At 43.7% G+C, this 20,763-nt stretch overlaps 1 protein-coding gene across 1 annotated transcript in view; it reads right to left on the bottom strand.

Moving 5' to 3' along the window:
- LOC126235408 (glutamate receptor ionotropic, kainate glr-3-like) overlaps positions 1-20,763 on the bottom strand; it is a 161,047-nt gene that overhangs the window by 85,645 nt on the left and 54,639 nt on the right. The window contains exons 4-5 of the mRNA XM_049944130.1: positions 16,434-16,525; positions 6,978-7,148 (exon numbers count right to left, since the gene is read on the bottom strand). Of these exons, the coding sequence (XP_049800087.1) occupies positions 6,978-7,148; positions 16,434-16,525 (263 nt within the window). The remainder of the gene's footprint in view (positions 1-6,977; positions 7,149-16,433; positions 16,526-20,763) is intronic.

Here is a 20,763-nt window from a genome sequence, read left to right as displayed (position 1 = left end):
GCCTATCAGTAGTTAGTGCCTTCTGTAGCTAGAATCTTTTATTCAGCTGGCAGTATTGGCGCACGCTGTATCGCAGTAGTTTGAGTAACGAAGATTTTTGTGAGGTAAGTGATTCATGAAAGGTATAGGTTATTGTTAGTCAGGGCCATTCTTTTGTAGGGATTTTTGAAAGTCTGATTGCGTTGCGCTAAAAAATATTGTGTGTCAGTTTAAGCACAGTCATTTATAATTTTTTTAAGGGGACGTTTCACATCTGTGGCGTGCTTCATGTTTCCAGCGGCCGTTCGCCTGGATGACGGCGTATCTGACACGATCTTCGACCTGACTTGACAATAATCATGATTCACCTGACTTGGCGACACGATTCCATTGATCTGTGGTCAAATCTCGATGATTCTATGCCCACTGTGGTCATAACTGACGATGTTGTTGGGTCAAAGTGGGAACACGTAGGGGCCCTCTGCTGCAGAACACCAATTTCAACGCTATGCGCTATCCCACTTTACAGAGCGGACAAGCCTACGATCCCTCTGTTCTGTGATGGGATGTGGACGTCGAACTTCTTCACTCATATACCTCCCTCACCTTGTGTGTCTTGTGGTGTCGGCTTCTTCAAAAACTTTCCGTGGATGGCCACGACAATACCATGCAAACTGCACACCAGTTTAACCGTTTCCTAGATGCTCGCTCCCAGATACTGGACCACAACAATCTTGCTGTTGTCAAAGTCGCGGATTTCCGCATCTTCCTCGATTACCGTAGCTAGAACGATTCCCTATTCGGCAATGCTCCTCTCATATACCTCTCTCACCGCATCATGTGCCTTCAGTGCCACCAGGTAGCATATGACCGCATGTTGGAAAATGGGCGTAACGTCTTGGCTCATCATTTTATGTCCGTCACCGTTGTTGGTGCTACGGTGCTGGAAAAGTCAGCATACACTTAGCTACATTAAAGTAAAGAGATCTTGATATATCAAAGAGATGGTGTGATGTGTACAACGACATTGGGCATTAAGCAGGAGGCTGGCGTCGATGGTTTAGTCAGGAGACTAGTGACATTATTGGAGCAATGCGTCTACAGCTTAACCATTTTGCTACGTACAGTAATGGGCAGTCTCTTGTATCCATCAAGTCTTTAACAAAGGAGAGAGTCAGCTGGTCAGCAGTAGGTGTCATTAGCTCTTGATACATTGATGTCCATCTAATAATCAACAAATCATGAAAGACCCAGTAGAAGCCAAAGGGGATACCATCGGAACCAGGGCAATAGATTCTTGCACCATTTGCTATGGCCTCCTCGGCGTCTGCGCTAGTAATTAGCGCCGTAAGAGATTCTGCTGCTGGGCTGTCGAGGCCCCAGTATTGACTGTGACACTTCAGCTTTACCATCGTAACCGTCCTCAAGATAAAACCGTCGGAAGTAGTCAACGAACCCATACACAATTTTCTGCCCATATAGTCGAACGGCGACCATCTGGCATGTCAAGAATGTGGATCATCGTTCGTCGTCGCTGTTGCCGTTTGCTAAGAATATGCTGCACAGATGGAGGTTCACCGCAAAACCTGAACTTGACATCGTGCTCGCACCACAACACTTTCGAGATGCTACAGCGTATGTGAAATGATCTTCGCCTTGATGCATTGAACTTCTGTCTGTCAGTCAGGGGATTTTGGGCCTGCCATGATTTCTCGGAGTAACGTAAAGTAATATTTTGTCGTGTGGAGATACCAGAGGAACCTTTCTCTATTATACTGTAGCATCGCGAGCTGTGGTGCCAGTCTGGCGCATCCGAGGCATTATTTCAATGTGGAGGGATATCTCAGCAGTCTGTCTTCGCAGGCAGTCCATGTTTCTACGACATTCTGTCTCCCGAAGGTGTGATACATACATTTTCCAGTATCCACGAATTCTCCGTATCTCTTGATGACGGAGGGAATCAGTGCAGATGTATGCACTATAATCGGAAAAGGCCATCTTCCTGCGTGCGTCGTCGATGATGTTAGATCAGGGGAACGTGGCGACTCGCTGAGAGACTGGTGAGCATGTATATCCTGTGCAGTTGCCCTGCAAACTTTCCCAAGTATCTAGAAGACGTAGTACTTGCGTCTATAGACGGAGGACACGTGGAGTGCTCATTTTTCAGGTGATGCACGTTGCTGAAGTCCCCACCAAGGAGACAGTTGTTAAGGGTCCCGGGAAGTGTTACGTGATCTCTTTCGAATAAAAACGCAAGCAGTCGCTCCTCTTGATCGTGTCGGACGGGGCATTTGTTTACAATCCGAGTACCTTGCGTGGTGGTCACCAACCCTCCGGCCAACGGCAAATACGTCATCTCGTCGATCTCCATGCCATCTCGCACCAGTATGACCATACTGCCACCGGTTTTATCAACAGGTGTAATGTACAATGCATAACCGCAGAAGTCTGGAAACGTCTCCAAACGAACTTCTTGCATGAGTGCAATGTCCACGTCTGACATTCGTAGCATACTCACCAGCAATTGAAGCCTCACTTTCGAATCGTTGGTGCTGAGTTTGATGCAATCTGGTAGACTTGCTGCAGGTTTGCAGGCGTATGGACACTCACTGCAACATGTGGATGCGGTGGTTCGACATCTTCTTCATTGCCCATGCGCCCACCTGTCTAAACTTCACCAGATATTTAATAATCATGAGCCACCGAGGCCTCGGGCAGCGTCACAACTTCAGTCGCAGGATATTCGTCGTCATCATCTGCCCGCACAGATGACCAGGGAAGGGCATCGGGCTTTAGCATCTCCAATGAGTTCGGCATTGGCGCTGCAGATGAAGGGGAGCGTTTTTCACCCTGGAGATCACTTTCGGATTTTGCCACTTTTGGCAAGGGCTCATCCAGTATATGGGCACAGGCTACGTGTTTCCATGGCATCTATCAGCACATTATCGTCTGGGCGAACTGAAGCATTATCTGGCTGTGACTGTGTCACGTGATCATCAGACTGTGTCCTCCGTCTCCTCCTGAGCTTCTTTGGCGACTGTTGTTTACCTGACTGGATTTCCATGATGGACGATGGCAAACAGTCTCCACCGTCTGGCCAAACGCTGCAACTAGAGGATACACAGGGTGATTCCGTGTTGATGTTACAAACTTTCAGGAATGATGGAGACACGTAAATGCATCAATTTGATGTAAGGTATCCTGTTCCGGAAACAACCGAGTCGGAGGTTGTAAGCGCAAATAAGTCTGATACCTCCGACAGTGGACCACTTCTATTGCAGAAATGGTTCAAATGGCTCTGAGCACTATGGGACTTAACATCTGAGGTCAACAGTCCCCCAGAACTCAGAACTACTTAAACCTAACTAACCTAAGGACTTCACACACATCCAGGATTTGAACCTGCGACCGTAGCGGTCGCGCGGTTGCAGACTCAAGCGCCTAGAACCGCTCGGCCACTTCGGCCGGCTTCTATTGCAGACTCTCTAGTTCCCATATTTTGGGAGGAAGTAGTATGGACCAAAACAAGAAAGAAATATGGTCTCTATAAACATGGTCTCCAAAAGGCATACCTTAAGAGCTGTGACCAATTGGGCATCTTTGCTACCATAAAACGCATCTCTTCTACTGTAATATCGTCACGGAATCAGCCTGTATATGTTGTTACTTATTGTTGCTGCCGTTCGTCAGATGGTTACGTGTCAATGCAGTATACATTCCACCGCAGTGCATTATTTTGAGTGCAGTTTGGCTTCTGTAAAATGCCTTATTCAATCCAGGATAGGAGGCTACCACATATTTGAGGCATATGTTAGTGCTTAATTGTTTAGAAACACGTCAAACTCGTGTTGGAATATTTCCGAATGCCAGCAAAGAGTAGCATAACCATTTAGTGAAAAAATGGCCTTCAACAGGTACAAGTTCAACCACAAGAAAAAATAGGTAACAATTCATTAGGATCCAAAAGCTGGCGGAAAGAATTGACATCTTCTACTCCACAGGGCATCCTTAAAGTTGAAGATCCAACAGTAAGGCTCAGTGGTTTCAGCTTGCGAAGATAACTTGGACCAGGCTTAACCGTTTCAGATGTGGTTTGGGAAGAAGTGCTTCGATTCTTCATAAATGGGGTTGGGTGGACACCCCATACTGTGACTGTGCTGACGTTCCACAAACAATGAAGCATATAGCGGTGGACTGCCCCCTCCGTGCCTTCCCTGGGAATCTAGTGGATTTGAACCTGGTTACTTCCGAAGTGGTGGATTGGATCAATGGCTTAAAGATCCAAACTGTATTTTAATGTGTCGGTGGTACTGTATTTTATGTGTTATTGTGATTTTATGTATCGTACCCTAAATAAATAAACAGACCATTGCCGATATTGAAGCACGAATTACAGCGAATCCAAAAAATCAATAAGGAAGTTCTCCCAGTAATCTGGTATTAAATACACATCTTGTCGTAGAATTCTTCGTGAATTAGAATTGAAATTACTGCGCATTACAATTGTGCAACAACTGAAAGAGACAGATCAAACCAAAACTAATTGATTGTTGCAATTCGCTTCTCGAAAGCATTATTGGTGGACAGACAGACCTGATATCGTAATTCATATCAGACGACACGAGGTTTCATTTTTCCGGCCATCTTAATTACGAGAACAGTAGCTATCGGATGGTGAGGAATCTTCAATGATATTTGAGCATCCGCTTCGCGATGAGAAAACTGGTGTCTGATGTGTCGTTTCCGGTAATCGTAAAGTGGGACCATTGGTATCTGGCCGGACCGTCAATACAGAAATTTGCTTTACAGCTTGCGAAAAACTCTGTGCACAATTAACTGATAACGAACAAGAATACGGCTTCTCCAAACAAGACTCATCACCGTGTCAGGCACTAAACGTTCCAATGAATCGCCCTCACGCAGCTCTCACCATTGAGCGAGTTTTCAGCATTGGGCTGTGGCATCCACGTTCCCCAGATATACACTACTGGCCATTAAAATTGCTACACCACGAAGATGATGTGCTACAGACGCGAAATTTAACCGACAGGAAAAAGATGCTGTGGAATACAAATGATTAGCTTTTCAAAGCATTCATACAAGGTTGGCGCCGGTGGCGACACCTACAACATGCTGACATGAGGAAAGTTTCCAACCGATTTCTCACACACAAACAGCAGTTGACCGGCGTTGCCTGGTGAAACGTTGTTGTGATGCCTCGTGTAAGGAGGAAAAGTGTGTACCATCACGTTTCGGACTTTGATAAAGGTCGGATTGTAGCCTATCGTGATAGCGGTTTGTCGTATCGCGACATTTCTGCTCGCGTAGGTCGAGATCCAACGACTGTTAGCAGAATATGGAATCGGTAGGTTCAGTAGGGTAATACGGGAACGCCGTGCTGGATCCCAAAGGCCTCGTATCACTAGCAGTCGAGATGACAGGCATCTTATCCGCATGGCTGTAACGGATCGTGTAGCCACGTCTCGATCCCTGAGTCAACAGATGTGGACGTTTGAAAGACAACAACCATGGGCACGAACAGTTCGACAACGTTTGCAGCAGCATGGACTATCAGCGGAGCGCCTGCGATGGTGTACTTAACGACGAACCTGGGTGCACGAATGGCAAAACTTCATTTTTTCGTATGAATCCAGGTTCTGTTTACAGCATCATGATGGTCGCATCCGTGTTTTGTGACATCGCGGTGAACGCACATTGGAAGCGTGTATTCGTCATCGCCATACTGACGTATCACCCGGCGTGATGGTATGGGGTACCATTGGTTACACATCTTGGTCACCTCTTGTTCGTATTGACGGGATTTTGAACAGTGGACGTTACATTTCAGATGTGTTACGACCCGAGGCTGTACCCGTCAAAAACATAGTTCAAATGGCTCTGAGCACTATGCAACTTAACTTCTGCGGTTATCAGTCGCCTAGAACTTAGAACTAATGAAACCTAACTAACCTAAGGACATTACACACATCCATGCCTGAGGCAGGATTCGAACCTGCGACCGTAGCGGTCGCTCGGTTCCAGACTGTAGCGCCTAGAACCGCACAGCCACTCCGGCCGGCCTCTACCCTTCATTCGATCCCTTTGTAACCCTACATTTCAGCAGGATAACGCACGACCCCATGTTGCAGGTGCTGTACGGGCCTTTCTCGATACAGAAAATTTTCGACTGCTGCCCTGGCCAGCACATTCTCCAGTTCTCTCACCAATTGAAAGCGTCTGGTCAATGGTGGCCAGGCAACTGGCTCGTCACAATACGCCAGTCACTACTCTTGATGAGCTGTGGTATCGTGTTGAAGCTGCATGGGCAGCTGTACCTGTACACTCCGTCCAAGGTCTGTTTGACTCAATGCCCAGGCGTATCAAGGCCGTTATTACTGCCAGGTGGTTGTTCTGGGTACTGATTTCTCAGGTTCTATGCACCCAAATTGCTTGAAAATGTAATCACATGTCAGTTCTAGTATAATATATTTGTCCATTGAATACCCGTTTATCATCCGCATTTCTTCTTGGTGTAGAAATTTTAATGGTCAATAGTGTATCTACTTGCCATTTTTTCCTTTTGGCACTATGGAAAGGAGAGACTTTATGCATCTATTACCGATAATGTTGAAGAACTGAAGATGAGCATGCTACGAGGAATCAACTAAACTGACAGCAACGTTTTGCATCAGGCAACTGGTGTGTCAGACAGTAAGGTGATCATAATGAACATCTTTTGTAGCAATAATGTTAATAAATGCAACATCTAAATGACGTATCATACATGACATTTCATTGCAACATAATATGCTGATCCTGCAGCGGTAATGGATTCGGAATTTTTGTTGCTCCAGGAGGTATGTTCTTATCACTGGGCTGAGTGTGTAGGTAAGATTTAACTAACGGGTTGCATTTCGGCTGTACGCTTCATTATTGTGAGAACTGTCGCAGAATGTTTAAGCAGTATGTTTCTGTAGTTGCGTAATCGGTAGACTCACCTTGTGAAGAAGAACGGCACTGAGAAGTCGATCACTTCATGGCGCGACGGGGTGACCATCATGGTGGAGAGGCCGACATCCACCTCACCGCTCGCCACACGACCCACGATCCCGTTCCACGTGCCGTTGGCGGAGCGGGACCCATACAACGTCGTCTTCTGCAGACGGTACCTGCACACGAGAAATCTGCTTCTGGTCATGGAAAATCAGTAAGGGTTTTAAAATATATGTCAAAAATTTCATTTCTATCTTTATAAATAAAAGAAGGATCAGATTTCACAGGTTTTGGGAGGCAGCTAGACAAGTGCTTCTGTCCTTCTTCCTCTTCTGCATCTGATCAGTCGTGGTTAAGCAACTCTTTCTTGTACTGCTGTTACTTCGTGATTTACTGTACTCATTATGTTAGTGATCCAGTCATTTTCCCCTAAATTTTGCTCTACTAACGTGTCAGTTTCAGAATACTTTTCAGATCAACTGTGAACGATACGTAAGGGACTGATGTGGCTTCCGATCCACCATTGGCGATATTTTTATTGACTTATTTAGAATTCATTCTACAGCTGAGTCTTCAACTTTAGCTAGGGAGTTCGAACACGTATCACGATTATCACACCAATGAACGATTATCATGTCAGGATTTGTTATTCCCATTAACCACATTCTAAATGACGTCGGACCACATCAGTAACTTGCGTGTTTCCGAACAGCGACCTGGAACAATCTCTAGAGGAAATGTAGTACTTTTATATGGAGATCGATCAGAAAAAGATCATATTTCATTTTATTGTAAGGTAACGTACACTGGTGACCGCACCTCTACATTTATTCTCAAACTTGTATTGTATAAACTCATGATTGTTTATCTTTGTTGCGTGATTGAGCGACTGTATGGAATAAATAACACAAATTTGGAGGACACAATAACATTAAAACGAAGTTATTAAGGAACGGGTAAAATAAATAGCAAGAAAAAATCACAAAAGAAAATGTTAAACTGGTGAAGTCTGAAGAGCCGACCGCTGTGGCCGAGCGGTTCTAGACGCTTCAGTCCGCAACCACGCTACTGCTACGGTCGCAGGTTCGAATCCTGCCTCGGGTATGGATGTGTATGATGACCTTATGTTAGTTAGGTTTAAGTAGTTCTAAGTCTTAGGGGACTGATGACCGCAGATGTTAGGTCCCATAGTGCTTGTAGCCATTTGAACCATTTTTTGAAGTCTGAACACAGCAAAAGGTATAATAAATTGACTGATTGCGATTTTCTGCTTGAATGCAATGAGTGCTAGGTTGGTTTCCTTCGCTTATTTATTTATTTTGATAGTTGAATATCTTCTCTACAGTACAGTCCGATTCATAATAGCGAATCCAGCAATAAGCAGTGTAGTTAGCCTAAGATCGTTTTGTGTTAGCAGAAGAGCCAACACCGTGTTACGAGTGGAGGCCGAAATGCACGCGTTTTAGCTCACGCAGGCTGGCGTGAGGAGGGAAGAACTATACTGGCGTGAGGTCTGGAACATGACAAGGAATGAGAATTCAGAAAGCGGACGTAATTAGTTTGATACTTAACTTTAATCCATTAATGATGAACGTCGCTCTTGACGGTACATGATTCACTATATTATCTGTTCAGGATACATTCTTCAAGTAATTATAGTAACTGAATATGGGGCCTTGCTAGGTCGTAGCAAATGACGTAGCTGAAGGCTATGCAAAACTGTCGTCTCTGCAAGTGAGAGCGTATGTAGATAGTGAACCATCGCTAGCAAAGTCGGCTGTACGACTGGGCGAGTGCTAGGGAGTCTCTCTAGACTAGACCTGCCGTGTGGCGGCGTTCGGTCTGCAATCACTGACAGTGGCGACACGCGGGTCCGACGTATACTAACGGACCGCGGCCGGTTTAAAGGCTACCACCTAGCAAGTGTGGTGTCTGGTGGTGACACCACAGATCGTAATGGCGCACCGTAATTATTAACACGGAAAATATTAGTGTTGTAATTAGCGAACGTCAGCATTAACGTGTACTGTACTTGCTTACCAGCATTTATTTGCAAATTATTCAGTTCATAATATTATGGTAAATATTGGTAAAAAGGCAAACATGGTTAGTGGAAATCACAACAATATAGTTCCGAGTGAAGAAGGTTATGAACGTGTAACAGATATCGAGATGGAAGATGTTAATGCTGCCATACCAGAAAACATTACACAACCCGAAAATATTTCAATCTCATGTGATATTCGTATGGAGCCACAACCAAATACTAGTGAAAATCAAACAATGGGAGCAAGCGTATGATCCTCAGTCGACCTCGTGAAGTTAACCTTAAGTTAACAACACAACTCCCTGACTTAACAGCTTCTGTATGTAACCTACGTATACAGTACGATGGAATCTCGAAGAAAAATGTAAATCACTTAGCACAGGAAAATGACAATCTACAGAAACAACAGTAGGCATTGACTAGTAATGTGTCCACTTTATGTGATGTTTGTGAGACTTTTTCAAGTGACGTAGATAAGCTTACTATAGAAAAAACCACCATTAGCGATACAGTTCAAGCTTTACAGTCAAAAGTTGAACATTTTACTACCGACCAAGTTACAATTTGACAAGCAGGTGAATACATTTAGTAGCAACTTTCAAAATGGATATATGAGAAAGACAAACTTATTGATCGATGCATCAATGAAGGGTCACCCCGCGCAGTTGAGCGGTCGATGAATGAGTGTCTTAGTAGTAATGAGATCGTAAAGCAAGAACAGTCAACTGAACTTAAACAACGTTAGCAAACTGTAGACAAAGACTTGCCGGAATGGCAACACAATGTCCCTATGTAACTGTAGTGTCTGCATTATGAATTAAAGCAAGTGAGAGAAACCACAGTACATTCATCACTTACGGCTGCGCCGACGCCAGAAAATGCTAATCACGTAGGAGGTCCACGCAGTTACGGAAATGAGAGTAAGTAGGTCACTCAGAGCCCTGCGCATGATCTGATGTACAACACGGGGGCAATAACAAATCTATCTACAGCAGTACTAGATGAAAGTCTACTTAAGAACCACCAGTTCCAAGTATTCATCTAGGGGCAGAAAACAGTACGCCCCATCGTTTTTCTGAAGCCTGATTTACCTAAAACTTGGACCGATAGACAAAAGATCAACTACATAGAAGGTTAACTAAAATGTGAAACTTCCGTATGGGCATCTGAGACAGCAAAGACCTGCATTGATTATGAGCAATTATTAAACAAGTTACGCTCTCGAACGGTCCAAGTGAGACTTATAAAACAAGTTTTCGACCCAGAAATTTTTAAGCCTCTCCAAGGAAGCCTGCGGAGCTATTTTGAGAAATACCTTGACATGACCCGTTAATAGGACAACCTAATTTCGGAGTGAGACGTTTTGCACATCATAAAGCTGAAGTTGCCGTACGAGATACCCGAAAAGCTTGTGCAAGTAACAGAAACGGACACTGAGTGCGTCTTGTCTGTTCTCGATTCGTTAGATTTGATACAGAACGATACTCGCGGCTCGCGGAACAGTAGTAGAGGTCAGTCAGCCCACTCGATGCCGCCGCGCCAGTACGACCAACACAACTCGCACGGCGAGATTTCTGTCAGTTACGTCGGTCTGGCGAATTAGCCGACGCAAGAGAATTCGGCACCGCGAAATTACGGTCCAAATTCACCTAACCGCAAAAGAAAAAAAAATGCATATAGATTTTATCCTGGTTACAATGGCAGTAATAACAGACGAAATAGTTGACACAGAAACGACCATGACAACCGAAATTGTAATGACGGTAATCGACAGACTGAATAATCGGCGGGCTGATGGTGCAAATAGAAATGACAACGAACAAAACGGACAGTGGCGATGGTGTCCGTCGAATAATGATTCAACTAATTCAGGAACCCGTCTACATTCAATAAAAACAACAGCGGGACTTGAAACAACACAGAGAACCACACAACGCGTCGTGCGCAAAGACAATACCCACAAGTAAATATAGCTGAAGTGACAAACGAACCACACTTCCAGAACAGTATCCCGTCAAACTAAATACGGTCACATCTCACCCCAGACGTTGACCTGCGTTTGTTGGGGGGGGGGGGGGGGGACAACTACGACAACAATAATAACAGCAACAATAACAACGGTAACAACCTGTCTTGTAACAGTAATACAAAAACACAGTGCAAGCAAAGTACGAGGGCTATTCGGAAAGTAAGGTCCGATCGGTCGCGAAATGGAAACGACTATGAAAATCCGATAAAGCTTTGCACAGATGTGTTGGGTAGTGTCTCTAGTATAACCCCAGTTAGCATCACGTCGCTCTTCTCATTTCTGAGCTCGCAGTGAGTGCGTAAAGATGTCTAGAAAATAGTGTCTGCCGCCAAGTACGAGGGCCTGGTGAGAAATTTCGCCTGAAGCTATGCAGCTAACATTACATAACTGTCGTGCTGTTTCCTCTTCAAGACAATGCTCAGCCTCATTCTGCAGGGGCAATGAAGATGCTCCTGCATCGTTTCAATTGGAAATGTTTGGTTACCCACAATACAGCCCGTAATTGTCTCCCTCTGAGTTTCATCTCTGCTCACACGAACCGCTGGCTATGAAGACAAGATTTTGGCACAAGACAACGAGCCGTAGGCCAGCGTAGAGAATTGGCGGAAAGCACTGGCGGCTGCCTTCTATAGCGAGGGTATTGGAAAGTTGGTACAACCCTACGATACACGTCTAAGTCGGATCGGCGACTATGGAGATAAGTAGCTGCAAGGTGTATCTAACTGTTGCAAATAAAACATTTTTGATTTTTACCGTGGTTTCCATTTCGCAACCTATCGGACCTTACTTTCCGAATAGCCCTCGTAGTAAACAGTCAGAATGAGTATTGCTATTAAAATACGGTGAAGTTAACACTTGAAAATACTGGGTGTCGTGAACTGCAAACAGAAGTAATACAGGTCGCGACCGAAGCAATTGTTTGTGATGTGCTCACTACCGTACTATTAGGGGCAGGCATATGTGCTGTGTCATATAATCCGTACGAAAAGACGATGGAACTAGGCCCCATTCCGGACTTACCTGTTCAGAAGTGCTCGATTATAACCTCTACTGGCGCTAAGTCTGATAGAGTTACGATACAAATTTTTGTGACAGTGCAGCTTGGAAATGGAGTAATGGTATTCACACTTCTTGCAATAAATCACTGAATCACAGATAGTTTGATAGGGGTAGAGTTTCTGGATGACGAAGACGTAATTATTGATTTCTCATCAAAAATGTTATTTAATGAATGGCGGAGAGATAACTGAAGTAGTTCTGAACAGGCAAAAACTAAACCATACCAAATACTACCAGGGTCGTAAAACGCAACTGTTAGGTTATGATGACAGTTATACTGATTGCCCACCCGTAACTAGTGAAGGAGTAGCAGATTTGAAAGAACTCGTGAGCAATAAGGTTAAAGAATTTACTGGAATTGATAATGAGCAACAAAGTAAATTATATAATCCGTTACTACAAACCAATTATAATCAAGACTCATAAGTATAACATGGAAGTTCACCCCCATCACGTTTTCTGTTGCAAGGCATATACAATCCCCTGGACTAAACGAAGTGCAGTGCGGGATGAGGTTAAACACGTGTTTGCCTGGAAAAAAACCCATCAATGTCTTTCTACTGCAGTCGAATTCTTTCTGCGAATAAAACTAGTGGAAGCATTCGGCTCGTGCTAGACGTGCGTGCGATAATCAAAATCAATATACTTGTACATACTAGGCCAGAGAACTTGGAAGAACAAATACAGAAATTTCTAGGCGTCAAATGCCTCACCTGCATCGATTAAAAAAGTAAAATTAACACCTGAATCCAGGAAGTACACTGCTTTTACCTTTGCAGGTAGAAGCTACCAATTTCTTGTTTCATCATTATTTCTTGGGTATTTATTACCGACCTTCACACTGTGTTGGGCCCAGGGTTACTTGGGAATGACACATTATATGTTGATGACAGTTTAATAACCACACGTACCCGGGAAGAACATTTGCACATTTTGGGAAAGACTTTAGAAACATTTGCGAAGGCAGAAGTTACGACAAACTCGCAAAAATATAAAAGCGGTAGAGAAGAATACAAGGCATACTTCCAGACCAAGATAAGATCAGTGCAATTAAAAATTTTTCTTTTCCACAAGTAAAGAAACACTTGAAAGCTTTCTCCCGTTTGCGTTCATTCTTTCGTAGATTAGTTCTTGATCAGTTGTTAAATAGTCCAACTCTACTTAATCTGCTTAAGGAAAAAGCTTTGTGGTTATGAACTCCTGAAAGTACGAATGATTTCAATGCAATTAAAGAAGCACTAATAAGCTCAGACATCTTATGCCATCCAGCTATGGATAAAGACTTTTGTATAGCCAGTGAAGCCTCATGCACAGCTTTGGCTTCGTGTCTGTTCCAGAATATAAAAAAACTGGAAAAACAAGAAGTAAGCCAGGAGATCCTTAACTGAATGTGAACATACGTATTCAACCACAGAAATGGAAGCACTTGAATCGTGTGGCCGCTTAAGAAATTTAGTTATTAAATACACTTCCCTTGTTATAGCCCTTCCTGGCACAAAGTAACGATGCGTACGCCATCGAACTGTGGTATAGCCCGTCTAGGCATGGTTGAACTATAGACAAACGAACCATGTACCTCCTTCCTGGTGGAATGACTGGAACTGATCGGCTATTAGACCCCCTCCGTAGAATACGCGCTGCTCATGCATGGTTGTTTACATCTTTGGGGGGTGGGGGGTGGGGAGGATGGGGGTTAGTGACATCTCTGAACAGTCAAAAGGACTGTGTCTGTGATACAATATCCAGAGTCAACGTCTATCTTCAGGAGTTTTGGGAACTGGGGTGATGCAAAAGTTTTTTTGGTGTGTGTAGGTGAGATGGTGGTGGGGCAGAGGGAGCCCCAATGTAGCAACATTTGGAGGACATTCCCATTCCCTACATTTGCCTTGCTGCCAAAGGAAACTCCTCGTCCCCCCGAAACCTTAGCCACCTCTTTTAGGTGAAAGGCTTTTTGTACTGTGCGTATAAAGAGTAAAAGGGATGACTTGTTCGGCATCAGCAATAATTTATCCGAGTGAGTGTGAATGAGGCAAACGATACTAAACTTTAATCGGGAACCATGCTTCTCCCGACTACGGCTGCATAGCACTCACAGTGACTCTTTTGGATTATTCTGGGACTGAGAAAAGTACCGAAAATCGCTACCAGTAAGTAGCCCACTGCTCTCGGGCAAGTACATGATGTCCCAAAAAGGTACGGCCAAACTTTCAGGAAACATTCCTCACACACAACGAAAGAAAATATGTTATGTGGACATGTGTCCGGAAACGCTTACTTTCCATGTTAGAGCTCATTTTACTACTTCTCTTCAAATCACATTAATCATGGAAAGGAAACACACAGCAACAGAACGTACCAGCGTGACTTCACACATTTGTTACAGGAAATGTTCAAAATGTCCTCCGTCAGCGAGAATACATGCATTACCCTCCGTCGCACGGAATCCCTGATGCGCTGATGCATCCCTGGAGAATGGCGTACTGTATCACAGCCGTCCACAATACGAGCACGAAGATTCTCTACTTTTGGTACCGGGGTTGCGTAGACAAGAGCTTTCAAATGCCCCCATAAATGGAAGTCAAGAGGGTTGAGGTCAGGAGAGCGTGGAGGCCATGGAATTGGTCCGTCTCTACCAAACCATCGGTCACCGAATCTGCTGTTGAGAAGCGTACGAACATTTCGACTGAAATGTGCAGGAGCTCCATCGTGCATGATCCACATGTTGTGTCGTACTTGAAAAGGCACATGTTCTAGCAGCACAGGTAGAGTATCCCGTATGAAATCATGATAACGTGCTCCATTGAGCGTAGGTGGAATAACATGGGGCCCAATCAAGACATCACCAACAATGCCTGCCCAAACTTTCACAGAAAATCTGTGTTCATGACGTGACTGCACAATTGCGTGCGGATTCTCGACAGCCCACACATGTTGATTGTGAAAATTTACAATTTGATCACGTTGGAATGAAGCCTCATCCGCAAAGAGAACATTTGCACTGAAATGAGAATTGACACATTGTTGGATGAACCATTCGCAGAAGTGTACCCGTGGAGGCCAATCAGCTGCTGATAGTGCCTGCACACGCTGTACATGGTACGGAAACAACTGGTTCTCCCGTATCACTCTCCATACAGTGACGTGGTCAATGTTACCTTGTACAGCAGCAACTTCTCTGACGCTGACATTAGGGTTATCGTCAACTGCACGAAGAATTGCGTCGTCCATTGCAGGTGTCCTCATCGTTCTAGGTCTTCCCCAGTCGCGAGTCATAGGCTGGAATGTTCCGTGCTCCCTAAGACGCCGATCAATTGCTTCGAACGTCTTCCTGTCGGGACACCTTCGTTCTGGAAATGTGTCTCGATACAAACGTACCGCTCCACGGCTATTGCCCCGTGCTAATCCATACATCAAATGGGCATCTGCCAACTCCGCATTTGTAAACATTGCACTGACTGAAAACCACGTTCGTGATGAACACTAACCTGTTGATGCTACGTACTGATGTGCTTGATGCTAGTATTGTAGAGCAATGAGTCGCATGTCAACACAAGCACCGAAGTCAACATTACCTTCCTTCAATTGGGCCAAATGGCGGTGAATCGAGGAAGTACAGTACATACCGACGAAACTAAAATGAGCTCTAACATGGAAATTAAGCATTTCCGGATACATGTCCACATAACATCTTTTCTTTATTTGTGTGTGAGGAATGTTTCCTGAAAGTTTGGCGGTACCTTTTTGTAACACCCTGTATAGACACTGGATGCGTACTACGTCAAGCAAGTTCTGTCCTTCACAAGAATTTCTTTAAAAATTTAGATTACGCTTCAGTGGTGGGACAGTTCGTTGAACATGACATGGGCTGATTCCTTCTTTTACTTTTGTCCGGTTAGGCTAGTGTTCCGTCTCTACTGACCTCCCCATCGATTGGTATTCAAGCGTCGGCTTTGACAGTCTCATCTCTCTCGATAAGCACCTACAAAAGCTGATTGCGTATTATAAAAAACCGAATAAATGTAGTTATCCAACCGCAGAGTCGAATTTCGATAAATGTTTATGGAGACTACAGGAAGGCATTGATAGTTACTTTAGTCTAATACACTTCCGGTTATAAGAAGACCACAGTAGTTTGCCAAGTTTCTGAATCTACTTCTACGAACAGGTTCTCCAGATATTGTTCAGTTACTTCATAAAGAGCTTCAACTTTCCAACCAACAATCGATAAAAATCCATTACTTAAAATGTAAGTTAATACTGACAGAATTACATAATTCACTGATATAACTATGTGAACTGGCGGATATACGAGGGAAAGATACTCACGTGAAATTTATTTTCCTTGACAGGATGTCCCAAATATCACACAGATATCCGCTGCAAGTTGTGTTGTCCAGGTCGTACACGTCCGGCCACTCCTAAGGAAAAGCCCATTCGTTATATTCAACAATGAGTGAAAGCCGAACTGAAAAGTAATTAATTTTATACTTACATCGCAATTAGCATCCAAAAATATTATATTTGCTGAAAGAATATGGTCATTTATAATGTTTTCGTCAATAAGTTCGTATAATACAGTTTATATATAAAGGGAAACACTCTGAAGATACCGTGTTGCGAATCGACTGTGAAACAGACTTCCCAAAAATGTGACGGGTTTTATTAGCGCTTTAACTGTAACTGTTTTGAGCTTCATCTTTCTTTTGCACTCTCATACTAACTTCGCTAGCACAGACTATGTTCAAATCATCATAATCGAGCTCCCTAAATCAAAATTACGAAATCGTTAAGGTGTAGCTGTATTTGGAATAACTGGGCTGTAATACAGCTATATTTATAGAGAGTAAGAGGATGTTTTACTGTTAGCAGGGATGTAATACCGAGAGTGGATTGAATTTGACTTTTGATCTTTGATCTGCACCTACTCGTGCCCCCCCCCCTTTTTTTCCCGTCTCCAGAACCCTCCTTCATGGATGCCCCCTCCACTCTGCACTCCACCACTCTCCTCTCTCGCTCACAAGCCACTTCCTCTCTTCTTCTCTTTCCTTAGATACGTTCTTTTCTTGGAAAGAGCCCAGTCAGAGAGCTTGTAAGCCAGTTGCGTTGAACATATTTACATCTCCCAATCATAGCTCAGTATATTATGGCCATAAACATGAAACGGCTAATCTGAGAGCTTCCTACAGTAAGGATGGGCAGGGCGGGGTTGCATTCACGAACAGTGTTCATGGCAGTTGCATACACGTCCACGTTTCAAGTTCTAATAGGCCTATATTTCATTTATCTTCATGCAGCCGGATCCTTACACACATGCACCTTCTTACCGACTAATCCAGGTAGTGTGTCTGTGTGGGTGTGGTTTTTCCTATCTCCAAAACGTCCATGAACGCACGTGAGTCTGTGGTATAGTTAAATGCAAACCACTCAGTGCTGTCTTCAGTGAAACATCAGCTGGGCCAATACTATGATAGCAATTACTTTCCATTAACCATTTTACTGCAGTTCTATTCAGCTCGCAGTAAGGCGTTGTACGATGGGGAATGAAATTTCCTGAAACAACTACACTGCTACGACCATCACCTTGCATCTGAACAGAAATTTCTTTCAGAGCAATCATCTTCCTGATATAAAAGAGGACAGTAGTCTTACGCTACTAAAAAACCAAACTTCCCTCCGGAGTATGAGAGAAGTTTCCCTTACCTAGAGCAGGCTGTCTGCCTTCTGCAATGTGCACACACCTGTGCTGAGAACAGAACGGAGACGAGACAGTAGCCCGCATCTCGTGGTCGTGCGGTAGCGTTCTCGCTTCCCACGCCCGGGTTCCCGGGTTCGATTCCCGGCGGGGTAAGGGATTTTCTCTGCCTCGTGATGGCTGGATGTTGTGTGCTGTCCTTAGGTTAGTTAGGTTTAAGTAGTTCTAAGTTCTAGGGGACTGATGACCATAGATGTTAAGTCCCATAGTGCTCAGAGCCATTTGAACCATTTGAACGAGACGATACGGAAAATGTAATAACTTCGTTATCAGCGTACATGACTACTGCTGCCCCCCTTTTCTTGTAATGTGTGTGTTGACGAAGCAGTTTGGGTTCTGTGAATGCTAACAGAGCTTTGCAGCTATACTAAATGTGATTACTACTGACGCCCACTTCTAGGAATGTGTTAGCTGACGAAACCGTTTTGGTTCTGCGAATGGCAACAAGGCATTACAGCTGTACTATAAAACACTTGAGTGAACAGTGACAGGGAAACGGCACCTTGGACGCTTACTAGACGATTTATACTGCTGTAACAAGCAATTTTCTTTACTACTGCTGCTTCTACTACTACTACTACTACTACTGCTAAAATTTTTGTGAAATGTGCTATCGGGATATATATATATATATATATATATATATATATATATATATATATATATATATATATATATATATATAATTTTAAGAGAATAGGGAATCAGTTCTTCAAAATTAAAACTATTATGTGTAGACAGAGCAAAATTCATCAGAGGCTGATTAATTTGCAACAACGAGAGAAGAATCAATGTGATCGAGTATACCGAGTAATAATGACGTTCAGCTCAGTAGTTCAAATGGCTCAGAGCACTATGGGACTTAACTTCGGGGGTCATCAGTCCCCTATAACTTAGAACTACTTAAACCTAACTAACCTAAGGACATCACAAACATCCATGCCCGAGGCAGGATTCGAACCTGCGACCGTAGCTGTCGCGCGTTTCCAGACTGTAGCGCCTAGAACCGCTCGGCCACCCCGGCCGGCAGCTCAGTAGTTGCTACTGATTTGGAGACAAGCATCGTGGTTTGCATCCATGAAAGACAATAAGTTGAAGTAACTGAACAACTGAGCATTATGCTTTATGGGCAACTCAGTTGTAAAGACATCATTTTGAGAGGAAGCAATTGCGTAAAACACTTGCAGATGTGAAAAAAATTTAAATAAACGAGAGTGAATTACTTTGATGACAGTATTGCACATTCATTTCCTCTACTTATGTATATACAATGTTTCTTTTTCGCGTACTTATTTACATAACAGCATTGTTCTTGTTTGTATTCCAATTCTCATACCATCTTCACTTGAAAAGTCGACGAAACATGTTCTGTACGACTCATTAGTGGATTTCTCCTTATTCCACCAGTTAGTCCTTCTTCTTCATAATACACAGACAGAAAGTATTTGGTTCTGCACCAATCTCACAACATGCATATTTTCCCCCGGGAATCGCTTTCTCATTAATCTCTTGATCACAGGAGACTGGTACATGATGCAGGTAAAAGGAAACTTGTATTGTCAGTGCAGTTCAGAAGTGTGCACTGTGCCTCCAGCAATCGTAAAAATGATGATATGTGCGCTGTTTCGTACCTCAGTATGTCTCGATTGGTAATTTCAAATTTAAACAGTCTGCAAATAGTCACTTTGTAGCATCTAGGATTCTCAGGTCGGGAAGAGCGACTGGAAGAAAGAGTGGCTGTCTACTGCATATAAGGAGGGTAAAAGAGCGAATCCGCAAAATTACATACCAATACACTTAACATCGTTTGCTGTAGAATTCTAGAACATATTCTGAGTTCCATTAAAATGTTTCCAAGAAACCAGAAAGCTTATGTCCACGATACAGTACGGTTTTAGAAAGCATCGCTCGTTCGGAAATCAGCTTGCCGTTCCCTCAAATGACATACTGCGAACATTTTTCTAGATTACCGAAAAAGCATTCCACACTGTACCCCACTGCAGACTGTTAATAAAGGTACGAGAATGCGGAGTAGGTTCGCAGATATGTGAATGTGATAGAACCAGTATTAATTTCTATGTGCATAAATGATTTGGCGGACAGGGTGCGCAGCAAGCTGCGGTTATTTGCTGACAGTGTTGCGATGTACGGGAAAGAGTCGAAGATGAGTGACTCTACGACGATACGAGATGACTTAGAAAAATTTTCTAGTTGGTGTCGTAAATTGCAAAAGACTCTAAATGTAGAAAAATGTAAATTAAAGCAGGTGAATAGGAAAATTAAACTCATTATGTTTGGATAAAGCCTTATTACTGTTCAAATGTGCGTGAATTCCTAAGAGACGAAACAGCTGAGGTCACCAGTCCCTAGACTTACACACTACTTAAACTAACTTATGCTAAGAACAACGTACACACACACCCATGCCCGAGGGAGGTGTGACATGACGCCTCAGACCGCGCGTCCAATCCGCGCGCTGTTTGTTAGTGTCCTGCTTGACCCAGTCATGTCGTTTAAATATCTGGGCGTAACACTGAAAAGCGGTATGAAATGGACGGGCATATGAGGACTGTGGTAGAGAAGGCGAATGGTCGACTCGGTTTATTGAGAGATCTCATATAGGGCGCTAGTGCGATCTATCCTTGAGTACTGCTCGAGTGTTTGGAATCCGCACCAGATAGAATCTTAAAGGAAGACTTCGAAGCAATTCAGAGGTGTGATGCTAGATTTAGTATCGGTAGGTTCGAACAATACGCAGGTATCACGGAGATGCTTCGGGAGGTAAAATGGAAATCCCTGGAGGGAACGCGGCGTTCTTTTCGAGGAACACAATTGAGAACCCTTTTGAGGTCCTAAATTTGAAGCTGACTACAGAACGATTCTACCGTCGCCACCACGAATTTT

Source organism: Schistocerca nitens, chromosome 2 (assembly GCF_023898315.1).
Source record: "Schistocerca nitens isolate TAMUIC-IGC-003100 chromosome 2, iqSchNite1.1, whole genome shotgun sequence".
Lineage (NCBI taxonomy): Eukaryota > Metazoa > Arthropoda > Insecta > Orthoptera > Acrididae > Schistocerca > Schistocerca nitens.
This window is presented reverse-complemented; position numbering and strand designations above follow the sequence as displayed.